The sequence below is a fragment of the Lycium barbarum genome, chromosome 4 (assembly GCF_019175385.1).
Source record: "Lycium barbarum isolate Lr01 chromosome 4, ASM1917538v2, whole genome shotgun sequence".
NCBI lineage: Eukaryota > Viridiplantae > Streptophyta > Magnoliopsida > Solanales > Solanaceae > Lycium > Lycium barbarum.
Window position 1 is genome coordinate 28,020,482 of NC_083340.1, and position 23,410 is coordinate 28,043,891.

At 39.7% G+C, this 23,410-nt stretch overlaps 1 protein-coding gene and 1 long non-coding RNA gene across 2 annotated transcripts; one reads left to right on the forward strand and one right to left on the reverse strand.

Moving 5' to 3' along the window:
• The first annotated feature begins 2,189 nt into the window (after nt 1–2,189).
• Nucleotides 2,190–4,945, forward strand: LOC132638327 (uncharacterized). Its single transcript, XR_009581676.1, has 3 exons — nt 2,190–2,403; nt 3,495–3,559; nt 4,494–4,945. It is a non-coding gene; the product is annotated as an uncharacterized LOC132638327 (long non-coding RNA).
• A 1,876-nt stretch (nt 4,946–6,821) lies between these two features.
• On the reverse strand, nt 6,822–23,124 carry LOC132635699 (uncharacterized). The gene is made up of 5 exons (XM_060352196.1): nt 22,904–23,124; nt 20,229–22,785; nt 18,149–19,966; nt 8,255–8,510; nt 6,822–8,124 (listed from the first exon to the last, which is right to left on the reverse strand). Exons 2-5 carry the CDS (start codon nt 22,689–22,691, stop codon nt 7,553–7,555), a joined length of 5,109 nt encoding a protein of 1,702 aa, XP_060208179.1. The 5' UTR covers nt 22,692–22,785; nt 22,904–23,124; the 3' UTR covers nt 6,822–7,552.
• Between the last annotated feature and the right edge of the window lie 286 nt (nt 23,125–23,410).

Below are 23,410 nucleotides of genomic sequence, written 5' to 3' on the forward strand. Positions count from 1 at the left end.
AAGTTATAAATTATAAAGGAAAAACATGGATACGGTATAAGCACAACCCCAAAAGAGGGGGAGCGGATGAAAGCGAAGTAAGATAAGTATAAATGGAAATAATTGACACACAAGATCAAAGCGATAAAGAATTGGCCTAGGTCTTCAACATAGACCGAGATATGCAGTTTTTGGGGACTAGCCAGGTATTACAGAAAAATTTGTGAAGGACTTTGCTTCTTCTACGGCACTATTAGCGAAGCTAACTCAGAAGGCCGTGAAATTTCAGAGAACCGGTACGTGTGAATGCAGTTTCCAGTTACTGGAGGAAAAATTAATTTCAGCTCCAGTTCTAGCTCTTCTCGAGGGGCCAGCCGGGCATGTTATTTATTATGGTGCTTTTGGTATTGGGATAGATTATGAATTAGTGCCGCACAGTCAAGTTATGGCCTAAGCTCCCCGGCAGTTCAAATCGCACGAGAGAAATTATCCCATACATAATCTGGAATTAGCCGCGGCGATTCATGTCTTGGGAATGTGGCAGCATTACGTACATGGGGTCTACGCTGATATTCATACGGACCATAAGAGACCCAGTATATATTTTTTTTTAAGCAAAAGGGAGCTAGACCTGCGGCATAAATGGCTTGAATTATTGAAAGATTATAATGTCGATATTCTGTATCATCTCGGAGTATTGTTGATAGATTAATGAAATCAGCCCATTTTCTTCCAGCCAAGATTACTTATTCGGCTGAGGGTTATGACAGAGTGTATATTAATGAGATAATAAGACTTCAAGGGATTCCTATATCTATTATAACCGACTGAGGGACTCAGTTTACGGCTAACTTCTGAAGATCGTCCCAGGAAGGACTGGAGCCTCAGATGAGTCATAGCACAATATTTCATCCTCAGTCCGACGGACAGTCCGAGTGTGCTATTCAGACACCGGAAGATATGCTATGGGCCTGTGTTATCGATTTCAGAGGTTGTTGGGGTGATCATTGTCGCTAATTGAATTCGTTTATAATTAAAAAAATATCGTTATCACTCCAATATTCGGATGGCACCATATGAAGCTTTGTACGGTAGGGAGTGCAGATTCTTTGATTGGTTGGTTTGACGTGGGTGAGATACAATTAATTGGTCCAGATGTGGTCCAGCAGGCAGTCGATAAAGTGAAACTGATTCGAGAGCGACCATTAGCGGCCCAGAGTCGACAGAAATCTTATGCTGATAAACGACGTCGGCCGATTAGAGTTTCAAATTGGCGATTGAGTATCCCTGAAAGTGTCACCTATGAAAGGTGTTATGAGATTCGGCAAGAAAGGAAAGCTCAGTCCGAGATACATTGGGCCTTATCTGATTATTCGTAAAATAGGTAAGGTGGCCTATGAACTGGATCTGCCAGCTGATTTGGGAGCGGTACACCCGGTATTTCATATTTCTATGCTTCGTAAATGTATTGGTGACTCTTCCAGAATTTTTCCTACAGATGATATATAGGTCACAGAGGAGCTATCTTATGAAGAGCAACCCATAGCCATATTGGATCGTCAGGTAAGAAAGTTGCGGAATAAAGATGTGGCTTCTGTTAAGGTGCTGTAGCAGAATAATAACCGAGAAGAAATGACTTGGGGGGGCTGAGGAGCAGATGTAGAAAAAGTATCCTCACCTATTTCCAGTACTTCAGGTAATGCAAATTCATTGTTTGATTATGTTGATTTGTGATCGATTTGTATATGATGGCTATAAAAGAAACTCCCCCGAATTTGAGTAAGATCCGTAGCATTAATTCAACATTCGAGGACGAATGTTCTTAAGGGGGGGAGGATGTTACGTCCCGTATTTTTATATATTGGGACAACCCGGATTTGACTATGATAATTTAAGGCCAAGACTATTCCGGGATTTGAAGTCGGGACTTTTGACCTTTAATTTTATTTTTGAGACATAAGTTATATATGAAATTGTTGGCATTGAACACTTGGGAAAAAAATTGGAACCACAATTCATAAATTTGGAATTTAAAATCTTGCACCAAAAAAAAAAGAGGCCTTGAGGCCGTGGGGTCCTTGGAATGGTCCCACACATTGTTGTGGCCAATTTTAATTGGTCCAACACATGTGTGGGCCATAAGCAAATAGAGATATTTTGTGGGATTAAAAGATGACTTTCAAGTCATCTTTCTACCATTCTACACTTAGTAAAATAAAGCCACAAGATGAAGAGCTTCTCCAAGAAGCTCACGGCTAAGCTCCATGGAAAACCAAATCCAATTCAAGCCTTCCAAAAAATAATTCCTTGGTGTAAACCCACTATATTAAGGTCCCTAAGTAACGTGGAAGCATCGTTGGAGCGATCAAGTCATTCATTTAAGAGATTGCAAACCCTAACCCATTGTGGGATTGAAGAAGAAAGGTAAGTTTTGCTCTTGTTTATGTGTTGTGAACGTTTAATTCATATTGTAGCATGTTAATATGGGTGAAAATCATGAAATATAGTATGTTGGAAGTGGGGTGTGTGATGGGTGTGTTAGCCGTGTAATGTGGGTGTGATTGTGTAAATGGGTGTTATGATTGAATTGATGAATTAATTGGTTGTAGCCTATTTGATTGTTGTAGAGTGGAGAAAAGAATAAAAATCATCGAAATATATATATGTGTAATGATAGATGAACATGGGTCATGCTATATGCCAAAGAACACACTAATGCCGCTTAGCGTTTGAATGGTTGTTGTGATGACTTCTATGTTGGAAATTAGAGTTTAATGTCCCAAAATTGATATGGTAAATGGGCGGACTGATTTGGAGAATTTTGTGCACCTAATGCAATCTTATTTATGAGAACCATCAACATATGTATATGTGTAGTGTGGACGAATGCGGGTTATATAATATGCCGAAGATCGCGTTAATATCGCTTAGTGTTTTAGTTGTCGTCGTTATGAATTCTAGTTGGAAATAAGTGTTTAATGACTTAAGAAAGATGTTGAGATTGTGTGGGCTGATTTGAGGCTCATTGTGCGTTTGATGTAATTCGTATATTTGTGAAAATGACATCGTTATATTGTGGATTGTTGATACAAATCATGGAATGAAATTGAGGAATGTGCTATAAGGGCTGTGTTTCGGCCAATTTGGAGCAAAATGTTGGGTCGTTGGAAATATTATGTGAATTGTTTAGAATGCCCTTGAATATTGTTGGAAGGGATTCGGGTTGATAATTTAATGTATGAACTATATTGTGGCTTGAATGTAAGCCGTTGAAAAGAATATTAGAAATGTTGTAAAAGAGATTTATTAATGTAATATTGCCTTTCGGATTGATTGTCGACGTTGCTAGGTTGGTTATTGTGGTTGTTGTTGTTGATTTTGAGCGAGTTAAATTCTCGGGATGGCCTATTTACAGGGGAAATGCTGCCGAATTTTCTGTAGAATTTAATGATTAGTTGGAATGAATGGCTTAAGTGCTCTTAGCTAATGTTTGGTATTCGTTGGCGTAATTGTAGACCTTGGGGAGCCCGAGGCGTAGATTGGGATTTACTTAGATTGGCTATCTTGGAGTGCGTTCGAGGTATGTAAAGCAACCTCCTTTCTTTTGGCATGCCTTAGCTTAAATAGGCTAGATTAAAGCCTTAAGGAAAATCCTATGATTTGAAATCCGAGCATGATATGATATAAATATATTCCTTGGCACTCCTATATATGATTTGATAAAAGTATGAACCTTTACGTCTTTGAAATAATCGCTTTCTGAACTTCGTATAGAAAGGTTTCACTTTAAGGATTTTCGAAATTCTTGAATGTCATTTCTTGCACATAAATGCTCGGATTACCTCAATACTTTTGTAGGAGCCTATATGGCATATGATATGTATGTTTTCTATAGGCGGGCCCGACTCGGGTAAATACCCATCCGTGGGTCCCGCGACTTTCCTTTATGAAATTCGAAAACTTTTGAAAGAATTTGTTAAGACTACTATTTCGATTTTCAAAAATGATCATTTTACTTATGTTTGAACTTATGATAATGATTTTATGCATATGACTGCTCACGACTCTATTCGTGCATTCTGTTATTCCCTTCGCCGAGTCCCGGGCCGGTTCTGTTGTCGTGCGCATTTTGATATACTCCGGAGTTATGCTGTGTTTATGGTTCACCGAGCTACTCGCAAAAGAGGGTCGGGTTCCACTTATATTTGGTGTTATGCTGTGTATGGCGTTATGTGGTGATGTGATATGTGACGGGGATACGGAGATTTGAAATCTTTCTGGTGTTATGCTGTGTTATGGCGCCATCGACGGGCGGGCGACCATATTCCTCTGTACCCTATGCATGACTTACATAATTGAAACTAAACATTTTGATATGATTGGATTTGCACTTATGTTCGGCACTTCTGTTTCGTTTATGTCTCAGGTTTGTTTTCTGTATATTCTGCTTTGCATACTCAGTACATATTTCGTACTGACCCCCTTTCTTCGGGGGCTGCGTTTCATGCCCGCAGGTACAGACGCACAGTTCGGTGATCCCCCAGTTTAGGATAACCTCTCCTGCTGTTTGGAGTGCTCTTCTCATTTCAGAGCATACACTTTTGGTATATATATTTTGTTCGCTATGTATGCATATGTTTGTTCAGGGGTACGGCGGGGTCCTGTCCCGCCATATGTTCCGTTTGGTCTGTTTAGAGGTCTGTAGACGTAATTGTGGGTGTGTGCCTACTTCTGTACAGATGTGTGTATATGTCTCTATTCGTTATGGCAGCCTTGTCGGCGTGCATTTGTATATGTGTTTTGGGCCGTTACGCCATTTGATAGCCTGGTCGGCTTTTGTTGCATTTGACAGCCTTGTCGGCTTTTGATATATTTGACAGCCTTGTCGGCTTCTGACACATTGATAGCCTTGCTGGCTTTTTGATATATGTAAATGTATATGTTGCGCTGAAATGTGTTTGATACAGTTTGGCATAGTTTGAGACGGCATACAACAGTTATAGCCATATATGCTATTTGTATGTGATTCGATATAGATAAGTACGTCAGGGTGCCCAACTAGGGCACCAGTCACGGCCCACGGGGTTGGGTCGTGACAGATACGATATCTTCATTTTCAACATTATACAATATCTTTCAATAATTTTTACTTTTTGTATTTGTAAGCACATATGATCTCACTAGAGAAGCAAAATGTATAGGGACAAATAGGAGAGAAGCATATGACGTGATACACGTTTAAATATAGAGTAAGACCTGATAAATGATTTAGTTAGAAAAGAAAATTTAGCTCTAAAGTTACCAAAATTTTACTAAATGTCTAAGGACAAATAATGTAAAAGCAACTTCCTCCGATCCATATCATATGGTGTTTTATAGTCTGGACACATCCTTTAGGAAAAACTCACATCTAGAATTAAGAAGTCTTTCACTAAATTATTCTTAACTAAATACTACTCCCTCGGTCCATTTTTACTTGACCGGTATACTAAAAATAAATGTCCATTTTTACTTGTTCAGATTGAAAAATCAAGAGATAATGTACAATTTCATACCTATTTTATCCTTATTATTAATTATTGGGTGGAAATATCAAGATATCACTAGTAGATGCACAAATTTTAAAGTATATTTGATTGATTTCAATTATTTAGATAATTTATTACAATTATGAGTGATATAGTAAAACTGTCATTTATTTATTGCTCCTTAAGGGGTCTGCCAATCTAACATGAACAAATAAAAATGGACAAAGAGAGTATCAATTTAACATGGGTTCCTGGTTATGTGAAAATTCACTTATCTAAATGAGGGTATTTGAAAAAAAAAAAAAAAAAAAAACATATTTTACATAAAAATTTATTTATATGATACTAAATGTAAAAGTTAAAACAACCATTTAATATGAAACGGATGCATAACTCTACAAATGGCAAGAAGATATTCTTAAAAAAGTTGTGCAACAAACAAATTACAAAAACCCAAGTTGAGTGGTGAATGAGAGCAAAAAATGAAAAATGAAAATATGTAAGGAAAAGTCAATTGGAGAAGCCACATGTAAAAATTTTATTAGAGTTATGAGAATACAAGGACCACAAAACTCACTATTCTCACTTATATATAGATATAATATATTATAAAAGACGATTCGCCATCTGCACTTAATTATATTTATCAGAATCCTATTCGAGGCAACTCCTCATCTGTGCTATATACTGCTTCGATTGTAGTGTAACCATGTCTGAATTAAACCATCAATCACTTTCCATGGGGAAATATACGAGTACTAATCTAAAAAGCGGGTGTAATGACTGCTCATGATAAATTAAAACTGTTCACATGACAGATGATAAGGCCAATGGCTGAATGCCTGAATCCCTGTACGACTCCAACGCCAAATCGTCAATTAACAATAAAAATATATCAGTCATATAATTATGATACAAAAGATCTAAAAAGATACATATGCCAAGAATATCAATTGGATATTTCGTTTTTTTAAAAAAACATAAGTACTTTCATTATTATTCATTGGTAATAAACGAGAGTTATTCTTAACTCCGTTTTTAGCCCCATAGATATATTATATATTGAATAGAAAGGGATTTTTTGTTTCCCACCATAATTTTGAAAATGAACGACATCTTTGTTAAGATTACCCCTCGTTAGCATGCACACACGCACGTGCATTAAAAAAATTTAGTTAGCTCGTACACGCCCATGCGTGTGCCATAATGTGTGTGCGCGCGCGTGTGTTTGTAACTGAAACTAAATGCCAGCACATCCAAATGCCACACACACAAACTTTGAACTGAAATAGAGACAACATGATGCACTGCATAGAAAGATCAAGCAAAAGCAGCTATTCGTCTGCTGCCCATATGAACATTTGAAATCATTTCGAACTTCATCATAAACTGTAGAAGCAAAAGGATTAATGCCTCATTTAATGGGTGATTACTTACAGCCACATCCTTCATCTGTTTTCCAACAAATATAAGTGTTCTCCGTCAATACAAATAATAGGTACTCCATAAGCCCAAACTAGAATTTGTGATTTTCTTTCAAGAGATGTAGTATATTATTTCGGACAATTGCTCCTTCCGCATCAAGCACTATGCTAAGGTTAAGTGGGTCAATAAAGACAAAGAAGCTAAAAGAAGAAGGAAACACTGATAAAATCTGTACAGTGATCAGCATAGCAAAATTCCATGCACCCCTTTACCGGCAAGAGCCCTTCAGTTGCAATGAACTGGAAAAACCTGCTCCCGGAACACTAGTGGGCAAAGAAAGGCTAAAAAAAAAAACTATGTACCAAAACTGCCTTGACTATGACGACGTATAATTGGAGAACGTAGCATCATGACTTAGGCAGAAAGCAAAATTCTGCTACCAATACTGCCCCAGCCACCTATGTTGAAAATCCTTGCTAAATGCTATCAACAAATGGATGCCATACCATTGTCATTTTGCAAAATTAGCGCATTCCAAAGGAGATGAAGACTTTGGCAGTACATGCCATTCGCAGGGATCAGGGAACTTGATTCCTGGCAATCACATATTCAGGGACAACCTAACCATCAACATTTGTGCTCTCAGCAGCAGCTTTGATTGCCTCAGCAGTCATGAGAGCTACAACAGCTTTATGAATGGCTAGATCAGCTCTATAGAGTAACCTTTGGGCCTTCTCCCTCTTCAGTTTTGCCATGTTACGAGCATGCTGTGCTGCTCCGGAGGCGTCACGCAACCTGAACTCATGAAGATCTGAACTGTCAAATTGCTCAATTGCAGGCCCACAAGATCCTTCAGGATGGTAATGCTTTTGACTAGTCCACTCAGGTAAGCTCATATTCCACCTATGAACCCCATTTCGCTTCACAACAGTTCTCTGATCATATGAAGCCACCATATGTGGATTACTATGAGAGTGAAACGACCCAATCTTCTTTGATTTGTTCCTATAAAATTTTGGCTGATGATTCCAATCTGACACATCTGAGTTCAAGGAAAAATACCCAAACCCAGAAGCTTCCCGTGGTGAAAAAACTCGGGGTGACGCATGAAGCATAGGGGAACCATCTGAATATTCATGGCTCGGATACACAACCATCTCATCTCCATGTGAATATCCATTTAATCTTCTCCCTATAAAGAAAAATGACAGAATTAAAAGAATCACTATAATGTATAAAGTAGTTGAGCAACAGTAAGAAAAATAAGGTTTTTCCCAAACAAACAAGGGCATGGATGCTAGCAAATTGGCAAAAAAGGGTACCAAAGGAATGAAGACCGTCTTGATCTCTTGAACCAATATGATTGTGTCCTGAGACCGAGATTTTTCTCTGCGAGCGTTGTTTTGAGCCCTTGTTAGGAACCTCCAGACCTCGAGGCTTCAAACAAAATGCGTACATAGGTGGTTTCTCCGTGAAAGCTGCTTTCTGCTGGCTTACGCTAGCAAAGCCAAGATTAGCATTTGACATTGCTTGTTCCCAGTCCTTAAGTTGCTGCTGATACCTCTCCCAAAGTGGAGGCTGAAGAAAAAAGAATCAGTGAATTGTTTCAGAAAGATCAGCCTTAATTTTTCTTGCATGAAATACAAAGAAAACTCAAGCATGAAGGCTTTTAGCAAATATGACAAGGAGAATTACCAACCAACAAATTAAGAATATGACCAGCAGAAAGACAAGCCACATGAAAGGGTATTAATCTGAAATAGACAGTTCACATAAAGACAAGACATATGAAAGGGTATCAATCTGAAATACTGCTCCAGATTGTACACTTGCGGAATAGCCTTTTACCCTCATTTCCTTTTGGTGCACCTACAAGACTCTCCTATATGCATAGACAATTAGGTCTCATTCATAGAAAACCATATCTTTTGTAAGATTATCTATTTTTTGGGTATACTTCTTGCATACGGGCACATTTTTGCTTTCTTTAATGAAATTTATTACTTTATCAAAAAATGACTAGGTCATGCTTTTGGTCACAAGGGTGTACAAAAATTCCCAATAATTTATTGGGATTACAATTTATTTATTTTTTAAAACTGGTAAATTGTAATTTATTGGGATTACCATTGGGAGCAAAACAAGGATTCTGGTGTTTGATCCATTAGGTTCCTCGATTTCTTTTTTTAAACAATATAAGAAAACACCCGCGCAGGAACGGTAGACTGCGCAGGAAAGGATTCGGGTGGGGGAGCGTCTACCTTTTTGAAACTGCAAAAGGATTCTGGTGTTTGACAGAGAGTAATTTGAAAATATAGAAGAAATTGCCTCCTCAGAAAAACAGTATCTTAGGTGGAAACTAACACTATTAAACAGTATCTTGCATAACATCCCTACTCATTTAATGCCATTGATTCCCATTCCAGGCATAGCGGTGAAGAAGCTGAGCAAAATCAGGAATCATTTTTTTATAGGTAGGCATAATCAAAAGGAGTGAGTTCACCTGATGGAATGGGACAAGTGATCAGGAGAAAAAAAGGTAGGAAGCATGAGAGTAAAAAAGCTGAAGCTTCAAGAAAAAAACTTGACGCTGAATGGTGTCGGGGATTTGATGAAGAAAAAATGAATTATGAAAGCAAGTTCTCATCACTTAATACGGGAAAGATAATGTCAGATGTACAAAACCAACAGCCCCCGTGATGTTGCAGTGTGGACATAAGAAATTTGTTGGAAGAATTCCAAGACAAAATCTAATTAAATGTGGGAAATGAGCAGAAGATCAGGTTCTGGCTTAATAAATTGCTGGAGGAGATGGGCTCAAGAGATTTATTTTCATAACTTGTTCAGTCCGGTAAAAGTGGAGTCTCTACATTTTTTTTGTTATCTATGTAAAAGATTTCATTAATAATATCAAAGCCAACTTTGGAAGGAGAGGAAATCCAGATGTTTTGAGAATGCCGAGAATGGTGTGCAGCTGATCAAGCTGGATTTCATCTTGCTTTCGTGTTTCTGGTGTAATCAGCTATACTCAGATAATATTGCTACTATTTTTGATGTTTTAGATTCAATATAGATATAGGACGGTAGAATTTTTTAGTACTCTTGTAAATATGGTTTCAGTACAACTCATGTACTTTTTTTTTTTTTTTTTTTGATGAAGTAAGAAGTTTCCATTAAGAAAGGCAACTGGAAGGTGCCATTTACAAAAGCAAAAGCTTGGGAGCTTTTGGAGCAAAAACAAAAGCTAGTAAGCTTTTGGAGAGGAAACTAAATTAGACTATGCAAGAACCATGGAGCTAACAAAGTCCAGGTAATTGTCAATGCTATTAACAGGGGAGTGAAAGCTCCAACTGAACAAAACTACTAAACATCTAGCTTTTAGAGTATGAAGAGGAGTTGAAATCCCATCAAAACACCTGCGGTTTCTCTCATTCCAAGTAACCCAAAAAATGACGGCAGGAACCATCTTCCAGACCTTTTTGACGGCTTTGTCAACTCTCCAATGATTCCAACTGATATATGCTTCCTTTATGGACTGCGGCATGGTCCATACTAACCCAAAAATAGCAAAAAAGAAGCTCCAGATCTCAGCAGAGACTGGACAATGTAGCAGCAGGTGGTTGACAGTCTCCAAGCTTTTGTGGCAAAAATAGCATCTGTTAACTAGAGTTATTTTCCTTCTGCTGAGGTTATCCTCTGTAAGAATAGCTTCCCTGAGGGCACACCATGTGAAGCATGAGACTTTGAGAGGCATCTTTGTCTTCCAAACATGTTTCCATGGCCATTCCTCTAACAGACCGTTCTGAGAGCACAAAAGATTATAGCTTTCTTTGACGGTGAATCTCCTTTGTTTAGAAACTCCCCATAAAATCCTGTCAGGTGTTTGATCATCCATAGTAAATTCCCCAAGTGATGCTAGAAGAGCAATCGCGTCGTTTATCTCCCAGTCATTGAGATTCCTTCTAAGTGTAGGCCTCCAGTTATTATTCTCTCTGTACTCTACAATACTAGCCTTCCGATTGATAGCAATTCGGTACAAACCAGGATAGCAATCCTTTAAAGTTGCATTTCCAATCCACCTGTCCTCCCAGAACTTCACATGAAGCCCATTACCAACTTTGTAGGATATATTCTGGAAGAGAACCTGATGGAAGCTGTTGATGTGTTTCCATGGCCCAACATCGTGTGGACATGTGCTCTTCTTTGGACTCTAATGATTTAGGGCTCCATATTTGGCAATGATGATCTTTTTCCAGTAACCCGCTTCAGGTTCTCCATATCTCCACAACCATTTCATCAATAGACTCTGGTTATGCAGCATGAGGTTCCTGATTCCTAGACCTACAGCAGATTTTGGCTGAGTCACTATTGGCCACTTGACTAGTGAGAACTTGTGGTTCACTGCTACCCTCCCAAAGAAATTTCCTTCTAATCCTGTCAAACTGCTTTAGGATAGAGCTTGTCATAGGAAATAAAGACATGATGTAGGTCGGGATGCTGTCTAGAACACTGTTAATCAAAGTCAATCTGCCTCCCATTGAAAGGTATTGCATCTGCCAGGTAGCAAGCCTTTTTTCCGCTCTTTCTAACACCCCATTCCAGATTTCAATGGATTTAAATTTGGCTCCCAGAGGTAAACCTAGGTAGGTAGTCGGGAGTGAGCCAGTTTTGCAGTAAAGAACATCTGCTAACTCTTCCAAGTTTTGAACCTCGTTAACAGGATAGATGATGCTTTTTATCATATTGATATGTAGACCTCACAATGCCTCGAACAACAGAAGTAAGAGATTAAGGTTGATAACTTGAGATTTTTCCGCACCACAAAAGATCAAGTATCATCTGCACAAAGCAGATGTGAAACATTGATTGAGCTAGTTGGATTTCTGCCCACCTGAAAACCTTGAATCCATTGTAGCTCCTTAGCCCTACCCAGCATTTGTGTAAGGCCTTCCATAGCCAAAATGAAGAGGAAAGGAGAGAGGGGGTCTCCTTGTCTTAGGCCTTTCTCCGGGGAAAAGAAGCCTACAGGACTCCTGTTAACTAGCACCGAGTATTTCACAGTTGAGATACAAAATTTTATCCACCTAAGCCACTTGTTACCAAAGTTCATTTTTTTGAGGATGTCAATGAGGTATTTCCAGCTCAACTGATCAAAAGCTTTTTCAATATCTAATTTGCACAATAGTCCTGCTTCACCACTTTTAAGCCTCCAGTCTAGAACCTCATTGGCAATTAAAGAAGCATCTGTTATCTGTCTGTCCTTGAGGAATGCACTTTGCTGCTCTGAAATCAGCTTCCCTGTGACTTTCTTCAATCTTTCGACCATGGTCTTAGCTACAATCTTGTACACGCTACCAATTAAGCTAATGGGTCTGTAGTCCCTTAGCTCTATTGCCCCTTTCTTTTTAGGGATAAGGGCTATGAAAGATGCATTACAAGATCTCTCCATGTGGCAATTGAGATGAAAATGATTGAGCGCCTCCATTAGATCTGCCTTGATGAAGCTCCATGCCTTTTGAAAAAATGCCATAGTGAAACCATCCGGGCATGGTGCATTGTCTGGGGCACATGAATTTAAAGCAGCCAGATCTTCTACTTCCTCAAAAGGTGCTTCCAAACTCTCACTTTCAATTGCTGATAAAGAGGCCACACCTTCAAAATCTGCAGTGGGTCTCCAATGTTCCCTTTCTTTGTAAAGCTTCTGGTAGTATTCCAGAATTTCCAGCTTGATCTGGACCTTGTCTTCCACGATGTTTTGCCCCACTAAGAGTCTATCAATGCAATTGTATCTTCTTTGAGAGTTGGCAATTTTCTGGAAAAACTTTGTGTTTTTATCACCCTCCTTAAGCCATGTGCATCTGGATTTTTGCCTCCATGAAATCTCTTCAGCTAAGGCAATCTGATGCAATTCCATTTTTAAGGTAAAAGTTTTTTCCTTTTCATCTGCTGACTGAGGTCTTTGATCAGCAGCTTGATCAAGGTGCTGCAAATCATCTAATGCTTTCCTCCTTCTGGTTTCTAACTTGCCATACACTTCTCTGTTCCAGACAGATATGTCCTTCTTTAGGGACCAGAGCTTCTGTAAAAGAATAAAATCAGGGGAACCAGTGATAGAGTAAGATTGCCATCATTCTTTTATCATGTCCATGAAACCATCTGCTTTTAGCCACATATTTTCAAATTTGAAATAGGAGGGTGAAGGTTCCCAATCTCCACACTCCAGGATGATAGGTTTGTGATCTGAAATCACCCTTGGCAACGCTAGCTGCTTCACATCTTTAAATGCATCACTCCATTCGTTAGAAAATAAAAATCGATCTATTCTTGATGCTTGAGAATGATTTGCTCCTCTTGACCAAGTATATTGTGCTCCTTCTAGAGGGGGGTCAATTAATCCCAAGTCCAAAAATAAGTTGGAAAATTTACACATTGCCCTGGACCTTGTGGAGCAATGAAGTCTTTCACTTTCGTACCTACATACATTGAAATCTCCGATAGTTACCCACTGATCCGACCATAGTCCTCTTGACTGCTGATAACTCCTGCCAAAACTCTTTCCTTCTGGATTAGAATGAGGACCATATACCCCTGTGAAGGCCCATTTGAAGTCTTTAGTTAGACTCTCAAATCTGCAGGTCAGTGAGTATTCCCCGGATTGAGTATCAACACATTGCCACTGCCTTTTGTCCCATAAAATTAACATCCCCCCTTGCTCCCAATAGCCTTATGTTCAACCCAAGATATCCATCTGCAGCCACAAATCTCTCTAATTAGAGAGCTGGTCCAATTTTCGATTTTAGTCTCTTGAAGGCAGACAATATCAACTCTCCATTTACGAATCAATGACTCCAAAGTCCTCCTTTTATTTCTGTCGTTTAGCCCCTGCATATTCCAACTCAAGATTTTTATTCTCATCTAGGTTGAGAATTGTGGAACCTGCCTCAGCCTTTCTTCTCACAATTGTCTTGAAGACCCCATTCCGGGTTTTTTAGCTTTGCTTTCCTTTCTCCCTTTTTTAGGACTGGCAGCTCCCTGTGCCTCCTGTTGTTGTTGAGCCAATAATTGTGCCTTGCGCCTCTCCTCCATCCTTAGAATAATATCAAAGAGGTCATGTTCAAAACCTGTGGCGTTTACTCCGAATAATTTGCAAGCTTTAACCATCGTAATTTTAGTCCACCTTGATGTTTCCACCACTGTTGGCTTGTCCACCACTTGCATGCAAATATCTTCCCGATCATGCCAGGGAAGAGGGAGAAATTCACTAAAGGAATGTAGTGAAAAATCTGAATCCAAGTCATTCTCAGAGGGGCGAGAAGGTGGCTCCGATTCGTCATCTGCATTGAATTGGGAATAGGATGGTTCCCCCCTTTCTTCCTTGCCCTGATGAGATGATGCTAGAATTTCTCCTGAGAGAAGATCGAAAGAATTATGATGCTCTATGGAATAATCCCTTGGCAAACAGGGCTCGTTTTTATTAATAACAGACTTTGCCTTCCAGGTTGGATAATAGTTGGGCCTTTTCCTCTGCTTTCTTTGTTTTGGGCCTTTTGAGTAGTAACCACTTTGATGGCCCAATAAACCTTTTCCTTTAAAACCTTGGTATTTAGGCTGCTGCTTAAGAATAGGGTTTGTAGGGCCAGATGAATTCAAATTTGGTCCCCTTACCTGCTTCTTCACTAGAATTGGGTCCCACAAAGTCCTGTCCCTATCAGCTTTCACGCTACCCAATATTCCTGAGTTTATCTCTGCTGCATCTGTTGACAAGTGATGCTGACATGGACCAGTGGGTAATGGAGTTGCCCGGATCTCCGTAATTACCACAATTTCAAATTCCTTCCCCCCCTGGATTAATCTGACCTTCGCCGGAACTTGGTTGCCGATATTTTTAACACATAAACGAGCCCAAATAAGGTGATTTCTCTTTCTCGTGTCTTCATCTTCCCCGACGTAGCCACCACATTGGTCCCCAATACTTCTGAAGGTTTCCGTTGTCCATGCACTTAGGGGAATGCCAAAATCTTTGACCCAAAAAAACTCCTGACGGCTGGATTCTGATTTAGTACCAAACTCCGGTGACCACCATTGCAAATCCAAATGTTTCCCATTCCAGAACCAATTCCCAACCTTAATTCTCATCGCCTTTTGTCTCGAAAGGAGTTCGAAAAGAAAGATATTGTGATCCATTGGGGTAACTTTCAGGCCAGCTGTAATTTTCCATCGACCCAGGAACCATTTTTGAATGGTTTCTGTGTTAGGGCTAATGTTGAAAGGGTCATTGAAGATACCTATCAAACATCTGGAGAGTGGGTGTTCTGGGTCTTTGAAATTAGTAGTAGATGATGAAGACAAATCTGGCCAGCTCTCAATTTTAGCCGCTTCAAAAAATGTCTTCAAAAGTGGGGATGCTGGACGAAAAGGACCAGTGATGTTGGAGTGCCCTAGAAAACGAAGAATTTTTCCTGCAAAATCCACCCAACCGCTGTTGTAATTCACCTCTGGAATGATCACCGCCGACTTCCTTTCACCGCACCATACCTCAATTCTAAGAAATATGCCGTAGATATTGAAATTCTAATACACCCTGTAGAGATATTGTTGTTGTTTTCTACCCCATCTTCTGTAGAGATCCCCTACCCCCCGTGATGCTTGCCTCATAGCATCACATATCCACCGAAGATTGTTCTCATCGATGTTGATTCTGCAGGTGAATCGTTTGCTCCTTTCGATGAGGGAGAACCATCTATTCTCTGTGTCCCCGATGTTGACGAGTTCAAAAGATTTTTCCCCTGAAATGAAAAATGCTTGCTTGCCCATGGTAAGAACCAGAAGAAGGTCTTCCCAAAAAAGTTTTAGAAGGAGAGAGAGAAAAGGCGGGCACATCTTCCAAGTCAGAGAGAAAATTCATTTGATTTTTTTATTTTATTATTTTGATAAGGCTGTTTTATTCATTTGATATATAAATACAGTTACTGGTTTCAAAAATAATAACAAGGCCAACTTGGCCGTATATAAGAGGTATACCAAAAAGGGAGAAACCTACAAAATATGATTCTATCCAAAAGACACTCACTCCTCTGTACAAGAGGAACAACATGGGTGCACCAAAAGTAAATAAGGGAGCAGAGACTACTCCTTAATTGAGCAAAGCTTGTCTCCACCCTTCAAAAGCTCTCCAATTTTTTGTTTTCCAAATGACCCACATTTTTTTAATAAGGTAAGTATTTTATTAACAAATGAGGAAGTCCCGTATACAAGCCGTATACCAAAAGAAGAGAATCTACACCAAAATATGATTCTCAACAAAAGAGATCCAATCCTCTATACAAATAGGGACCTCATAATAAGTACACCAGAAGGAAACTAGAAATAACACACTACACCTTGTGCCATCTTCTCCTAGCTAACTCCTTCACAGATCTTGGCATAACCCAAGAAATACCAAACCATCTGAATATATCCCCCACAAACTGAAGGCTAATTGCAATGTAACATAATGTGATCCACGTCCTCACCTGCCTCCTTGCAAAGGAAACACCAGCTCAAGCAGACAAACTTTCGTTTCCTAAGATTCACCGCCGTCAAAATCACCCTGTAGTAGCCAACAGTGGCGGACCCAGGATTTAAGGGTCGTGGGTGCCTCATTAAAATTAATAAAAATAAAATCCCTAGCAGAGGTTCGAGCCCAGGTTCCCCAGCCACCCAAATCTTTAAAGTTCCGCCTGGGAATCAAAGCACCCAGCTGTGTTTTTGGTTTCCAGGGTGCTTTTTGAGTTTTTATATCAAATTTTCTATATTTTTTAAATAACTATACCTAGTGTGCGTCGGGTTTAACGGGTGCTGGAGCACCACTAAATTGAACATAGGTCCGCCCCTGGTAGCCAACCGCGTGAAGAAGCACACCTTACTTGGCACCTTAGGTATCCAGGCCAAAGCATATGGAAACTATCCTCCGCCCTAACCAGGAGTTTCTCGTAGGACTTAACAAAGAACACTTTGTTATCCCCCAACTCCCAACTCAAAGCTTCGGTCGACCGGCTAGCAATGCTTTTTAAGTAAAACTAGCATTCTTTGAAGCTCGGTCACCTCCCTATCCTGAAATTCCTCCTAAACCTCAAACCCCAAAAAGTCCCATCCCCTTGTGTCCCTCTAACTTGTTGAACAAACAAATCCCTTTGGCAAGAGACTCTATACATTACCGGGAATTCATCCTTAAGCACCATACCTCCACACCACTTTTGCCCCCAAAAAACTAACTCTACTTCCATCCCCGACCTTAAAACCAATGTTATCATTAAAGGCATCCCACCCGTTCATTATATTCCTCCACACACCACACCCGAAAGGCATAGTGATCCCATTTGTTCACCATCCCCTTCCATTTCTCCATATTTATCCGCTATCACCCCTCTCCAAAAGGCTTTTTCTCCCTCCACCCTAAAAGTTAACTTGTTGGTGCTTTCTTAATAAAATTACCTTACTTTATTAAAAGAAGAAAAAAATAAAGAGAAAGGTCAATTTTGATTAATACAGGACATAGAGGGCACAATGTTATGTCCTTCAAATTAGTACAACTAAATAGAACAAGCTAACTTTCTATTTAATCTGTTAAAACACTAAATTTATGATGAGTCGTGCATAGTTCAAGATTTACCCTACATACAGCTGAACATCAATCACAGTACTTCATCCAAGAGGATCAATCTGTTGGGCATAATCTGATGCCCACTTAAAGTAGAATATATTGATCCAAAAAGAGATGCTTGAGCACCGTGACCGAGGCGGACGATCTTCAAACAAAAGGCATCACAATTTTAATAAATTTGGTGCAGACACCAAATGGACACCAGATTTATAAAGAAAGCAGAAAGAAGCAAAAGTCACATAAAGAAGTTCTTTTTGATAAGTTATCACATAAACAAGTTTGTCCCCTTCTCCATTTGCAAGGAAAAAAGCTACCAAAATTGGTAAAATCCCACAAGAAATAGATTCCAGATATAATGGACTATAACCCCTTAAAAGTTAGTATAAATCTAAGCCTGTTAAGAGAAAAAATATTAATAAGTTTACGACAAGACTGCCAGTCAAATAATTTGTGTATCAGTTTTGTCAAATATATTTTTAGCAGGTAATAACAGCCAATAGGTGTACTGACACGAGCAGATGCTGGCAGTAGTCTGTCAGCTGATTAAAAGTTGTCAATTTCAATCTAATCATACCTGGAGATGGCGTATTAATGACATGTCATTCTTCTGCCGCTTGTTCTGCCAATGCTCATGAATGGATTTAATTACTTCCATTGGCCCTACACCAACCATCAGCACTTCCACCTCATCAGGCGTAAAGTGATCACGCTGTCGGGCATAAGCAACTTTCTCAAACATGTCCATTACCTTCTCAAACAATTCATCAGATATCTCTTCATGTTTACTCTCACTGGAGCAAGAAAAACTCTTCCTGGATAACCACTGCTCATCCTCACTGTCCATGTCATATAGTATACGTGATGGATCCATGGCCATTTCAACATCACTTTCAGCCTGTCTGTAGTACTTTGGTGAAGAGCGAATGAAGGAGACTTCTGATGCATAATCTTCAATTTCTTCTATCAAACGGACACCAGGAATAGGGATGTTTTTAACTGAGGCAGCACGTATATTCCTGTTATAACACTCTTCATGCAACTCCTTGAACAACATCCACTGGCTTCTGTCAGGAAACTCCAGGACCCAATCCTTCCCCCCTTTCCACATCATGGCATGGGTAAAGCGATTGGTAGAGCCAGGCTGCAAAACATTATGAACTTTATATGAATACTTTGTAACCCCAGAAAATTTGACAGCAATTCTCCATTCATTGTGACCCGCAATTTCCAGGACTATCCGCGCACCAAATTCTCTCCACCCTTTGACCCCCCCAAGAGTAACCAACACATTTGCATCGCAAGCTAGTAACTCAATATTTCTCTGCGAACCACTACAACTATCTGCATTCTTCTTCTCACTAGCTCTTCTAATTCTTTTATAAGGAAGAGCTCGAGGGCTGTGATATTTTTGCATTGAACCATAGTCATAACCTCCGTATGGCACTGTGTACTGCACCTGTGTTCGAGGTTTCTTTGGACCATTGCCAAATCCACCGCGTGCAAAATTTGCCTTCCCATCAACCCATACAGGTGAAATTTCTCCAAAAGGAGAAGAACTAGAGCTGTTTCTGTTGCGATACAGCAATCCTCTAGGGCAGGAAGGGTTGGGGCTCTGGTCCATGCGATCCCTCGTGCCAGTAATATTGGGGCTCCGGACCACATTACTTGTAACAGTACAGTTTGGGCTGCGTATCATGTCATCACCTGTATTCAGAGTCAAATGAGACGCGTCTCCCAAGATAATTCCTTTTCCATCAGATAGTCCCTCCAGTTGGTCAAATGATGGAATTACAACACTCATCCCCACCAAACCAGAATGGCACTGAGCATTAGACAAGCTGTGAGATAAATTGTTCGAATTTTTTCTCCCGGGAGATTCAACAAACTGGTCCGATAATTGATCATCAGATTCTATTTTGTTTGACACAACAATCACATCAGAAGTGTCCAATTCAGAATGTCTGGCAATGGAAGAGCTCGAGGAAACATCTAATTGACAAATTTGAGATGACCTTCCCAGCTGTTGTTCACGCGCCAAACTCCCTAGTTGCTGTTCAGCAAATGATGACCCTCCATCAGAACTAGGTCCAGTAAATGAAGTTTCTGCACTATTCTCAGTGATCTCAGAGCACTTCATCCGACTGAAGTCATTTTTAACTGGCTGGCAAGCATTTATAGAATCATAATCCCGAAGGCTAACACAGGCAAAGTTGCGCTCCATGAGTAACCTGAGATGTAGACATATGAAGAAAGTGGGTGCAGCAGCAAATGAAAGAGCAAAAGGAGGAATCCTTCCAAGCTTCATTGCAGAACCAAAAGTAGAAGTAGTAAGCCTTGCACTGCAACACTCTGTCGAGGTGGCTTTGGGGAGACAACCTGGCACAAACTTCTTCTGCAAGTAGATAAAACATCATCATTCTCACCATGGTAACACTGGTGAAACATATATGGGGATAAAAAGAACAAACTAGTAAAATCTAGACAGATGTTAAAAAAGGAAATAACAACTAGAAAGAAGAACAAGGAGAAATAGCATACAATCCTATCAATATTCCATAACATTCAGAACAATAAGTACCTTAAAAGACAAAGGCCAGAAAGAAGAACCAAAAAGAGATAGCAGACCTGCACATCACATTGAGAACGAGAAATACCTTAAATGAGGAAGGGTCTGCATGAGCATTGAACTGTAATTGCTCACTTCTGCAATCGAGGGACTTGATATTCTCATATGTGCACTCAGAGAGAGGCAGCTGCCTAGCAAGCAAACTATGTTTCTGAAGCTTGGAGTCCAGGTATAACCATTTTGAGTTTTTGAGTTTGGAGAAACAGGAAAATGCAAAAGATTGCTGCTTCCTAGAATCCTGAATAGAAGAAAGCCGAAACCTTACTGAAGTTACAGGTAACTGAAGACTTTCAAACCTCCACTCTTCATCAGCTTGATTGAATAATGTTAAGACAAGGAAGATAAAGGCCACGGCGTGGTTGAGGCAACACTCAAATAAAAGAAACCTCAGTCCGACTACATTATCAACAAAAAGCATCTCTAAAGAAAAATTTGGCCACCTTATCATAATGGCACCATGCTGCAGCAGCAAAACAGTGCGAGATAACCAATCCTGTTCTGCTTCAAGCAGCAACAAAGGCAATACGGGTAGGCATATTTCCACCCTGAATTGCTTAGCCTCTAACAATGGCATGTGTAATCTTAGAACCCCTTCATCATCAACTGCAGACAGTAATTTCTCACCCTCAGGGCTAGGAATGCACATAACTCTGGTGCTGCAGTTCTGCAATTCATCCACAACTGGTGCAACAGGAACAGTAGCTATATCAGCTACATAAGCTTTGTCAGTTTCATACACAGGTACATCCTTCTTACGAAAACGCCTTCGAACATAAACAACAGGTTTTCCATCTTTGGGGCTGCTATGACTTTCGACAAAAGAATTCTCAGCCTTGCTAAGACCAATCAGTTTGTCTGGGAATAAAAGATCATTATCTGTCTTGTCTTTACTGCTGTTCAAGGAACCTAAATTCCAGCTTGTGCCCTCAGTTTTGACATGCAGCGGTGATGACACAATAGGGGTAGACAACTGTATTGTTTTCTGTTTCTTCAATGGCCTGGAAGGAGAAGACTTTGCTCGACGAGATGATCGAGCCAACCAAGATATAATGGGCTCCGAGTCCAGACAGTTACCTGGGTGGCTGTCCTCATCTACGGCCAAGTCAAGTTTTCTTTCACCAATGCTTTTCGTGGCATTTGCAGATCTTCTGACTCTCCTTTTTCCAGGTACCTCCCCAGGGAAAAGCAAAAGTTTAAACCGCTCATTTTCAAGGTTTATCCATTCCTCATCTCGGTCATAATATTTAACATGGTGGAGTTTCCTCTCTGGATCATAATCATTCAAAAGACCAGAATACCAACTCTCATCCAATGGCCAGAAGACTTTAATCCTTCGGTTCAATACCCAGTAAGCATCCAAGTCCCTAGGAAGAACTTCATAAAAATGACGGCGTTTCCTAGAAATACCCTTCTCTTTGAGCTTCTGTCTTGGTCGTAGAACTCTGTTAGCAGTATCAACTGATACAGATTCTGAGCCAGTCAAGGAATTTCCCTCCCGACTAACGAAATCCTGACCAGGAGTGAGTAAAGAAGATAATCGTTCAGCAGATAGTGATGCTGAAGATCTGCTTTTTGAAGAAAACCCTGTACAACTAGGGTCAAATCTCGATGACAGCATCCTTGCTGCATTCTGCTCAAGGTTCTCTTCATCATCATCCTCCAGAGAATCTTGACAAAAGCTTCCAAAGTTATCTCCAGATGATACACCATTCTTTACAGATTTTCTACTCCTAGATGACGAATCCTTTCTCTTGTTACGAGTACTCTGGTGCTTTCTAGAAGATGATTCACCATTATTTACAGCTACATGACCATCTTCCTTACCCTGCCGAATTGAACTGGCCTTATCTTTTTTCTTTTCCCCTGAATCATCAACACTTGCCTTTCTTTTTACCTTGACCGCAACACCGTTGCCAGCTGAATGACTAGGTAATTTAGAAGTCTGTTCATCACTTTTACCTTCTCCCCCAGACAAAGCTCGCTTTTTTGGAAGCTGATCATCAGCCTCAGTTTTGTCAGGTTCACTTTTTATCTTGCCATTTCCAATGACAGAAGTCTGAACCCTCGATAACTGCGAACCTCGACCATTATCAAACTTCCTTCGCCCCACAGTACCACGCGGGCGCTTTGGAATTGGAATAGCATTACCATTACTATCTAAACTAAGAGAAAAGCCACTCAACCCATTGCTGCAATTCAATCTTTTCGCCAACTTAGACGATGATAACCGCGATTCACTATCCCCATTCACATGATCCTCATCTGTACCATTACCATTACTCCCACTCTTTTTCCCAGATGGCTCAGCTTTGTCTAATGACACCTCTGTTATACTCTTCCTCTTTTTTTTCTTCTTCTTCCTATCATCAAAATCACTACTCTCCTTCTTTAAATCCCCAGACTTGTATAGTGTCTGTAGATCCAAAGACCTTTGTTTCTTCGAATTCTTGATAGAACTACCACCAGATTTTTCTTCTACACCACTTTCCATCTACAGTAATCACTTAATCCCAAACAACAATTACTTCCCCTAATTTCATATTCCATCACACATCATATTCATAAACAAACACATGCTTCCAGATCTGTTTAACAACAAAATACTGAATCAAAACATAAAAAACCTTAAATTTAACAAAAAAAAATGTATGCATTTCCTCGACCAAAACAAATTATTATATCAAAGTCAATAAATACACGTACCCTTTCCTCGGAATTATCGAAAGCGAGAGCGAAAACGGAGAATTTTCACCACATGCAAAAGAGGAATTCTAGGGCTCCGATCAGAGAAATTTGGGGATATGATTTGGTCCGATTTGAAACCCTAACTAATTTTATCTTTTTTAATATTTTGAAAATAATATCCTTTTTTTCTAAATTTTTACCCTCCTTTTTACAAAAGCTAATGTGAGATAGGCCTCTAGGGTTCGTTTTGGTTTTACAATTTTAGAAAGAAAAAAAAAAGAGAACCGAAATAAATGTTTGCCACGTGGCTCTATTTATCTCTGTTGAAGTTTTTTTTTTTGACGGTGAGATTTACTTTATTTGTAGGGGAATTTGTGAAAATGTAATGACATGTTACCTTACGTGGCAAGATCTGGACTGTGTTAGTTTTCTTGACGGTGGAGATTGGCTTTATTAGTTAAAGTGGTTAACAGAACAGGAAATGGATTGACGGTTGAGATTAGATGCTGGCTGGAATTGACGGTT

Bases quoted from the DNA above. Each gene is read 5' to 3' on its own strand.
- LOC132635699 (XM_060352196.1), bottom strand. From the start codon at position 22,691: ATGGAAAGTGGTGTAGAAGAAAAATCTGGTGGTAGTTCTATCAAGAAT. The intron at 19,967-20,228 runs GTATTTCTCGTT...ATCTACTTGCAG, and splicing joins CAGACCCTTCCTCATTTAAG to AAGAAGTTTGTGCCAGGTTG. The intron at 8,125-8,254 runs GTACCCTTTTTT...TTTTCTTTATAG, and splicing joins AGACGGTCTTCATTCCTTTG to GGAGAAGATTAAATGGATAT.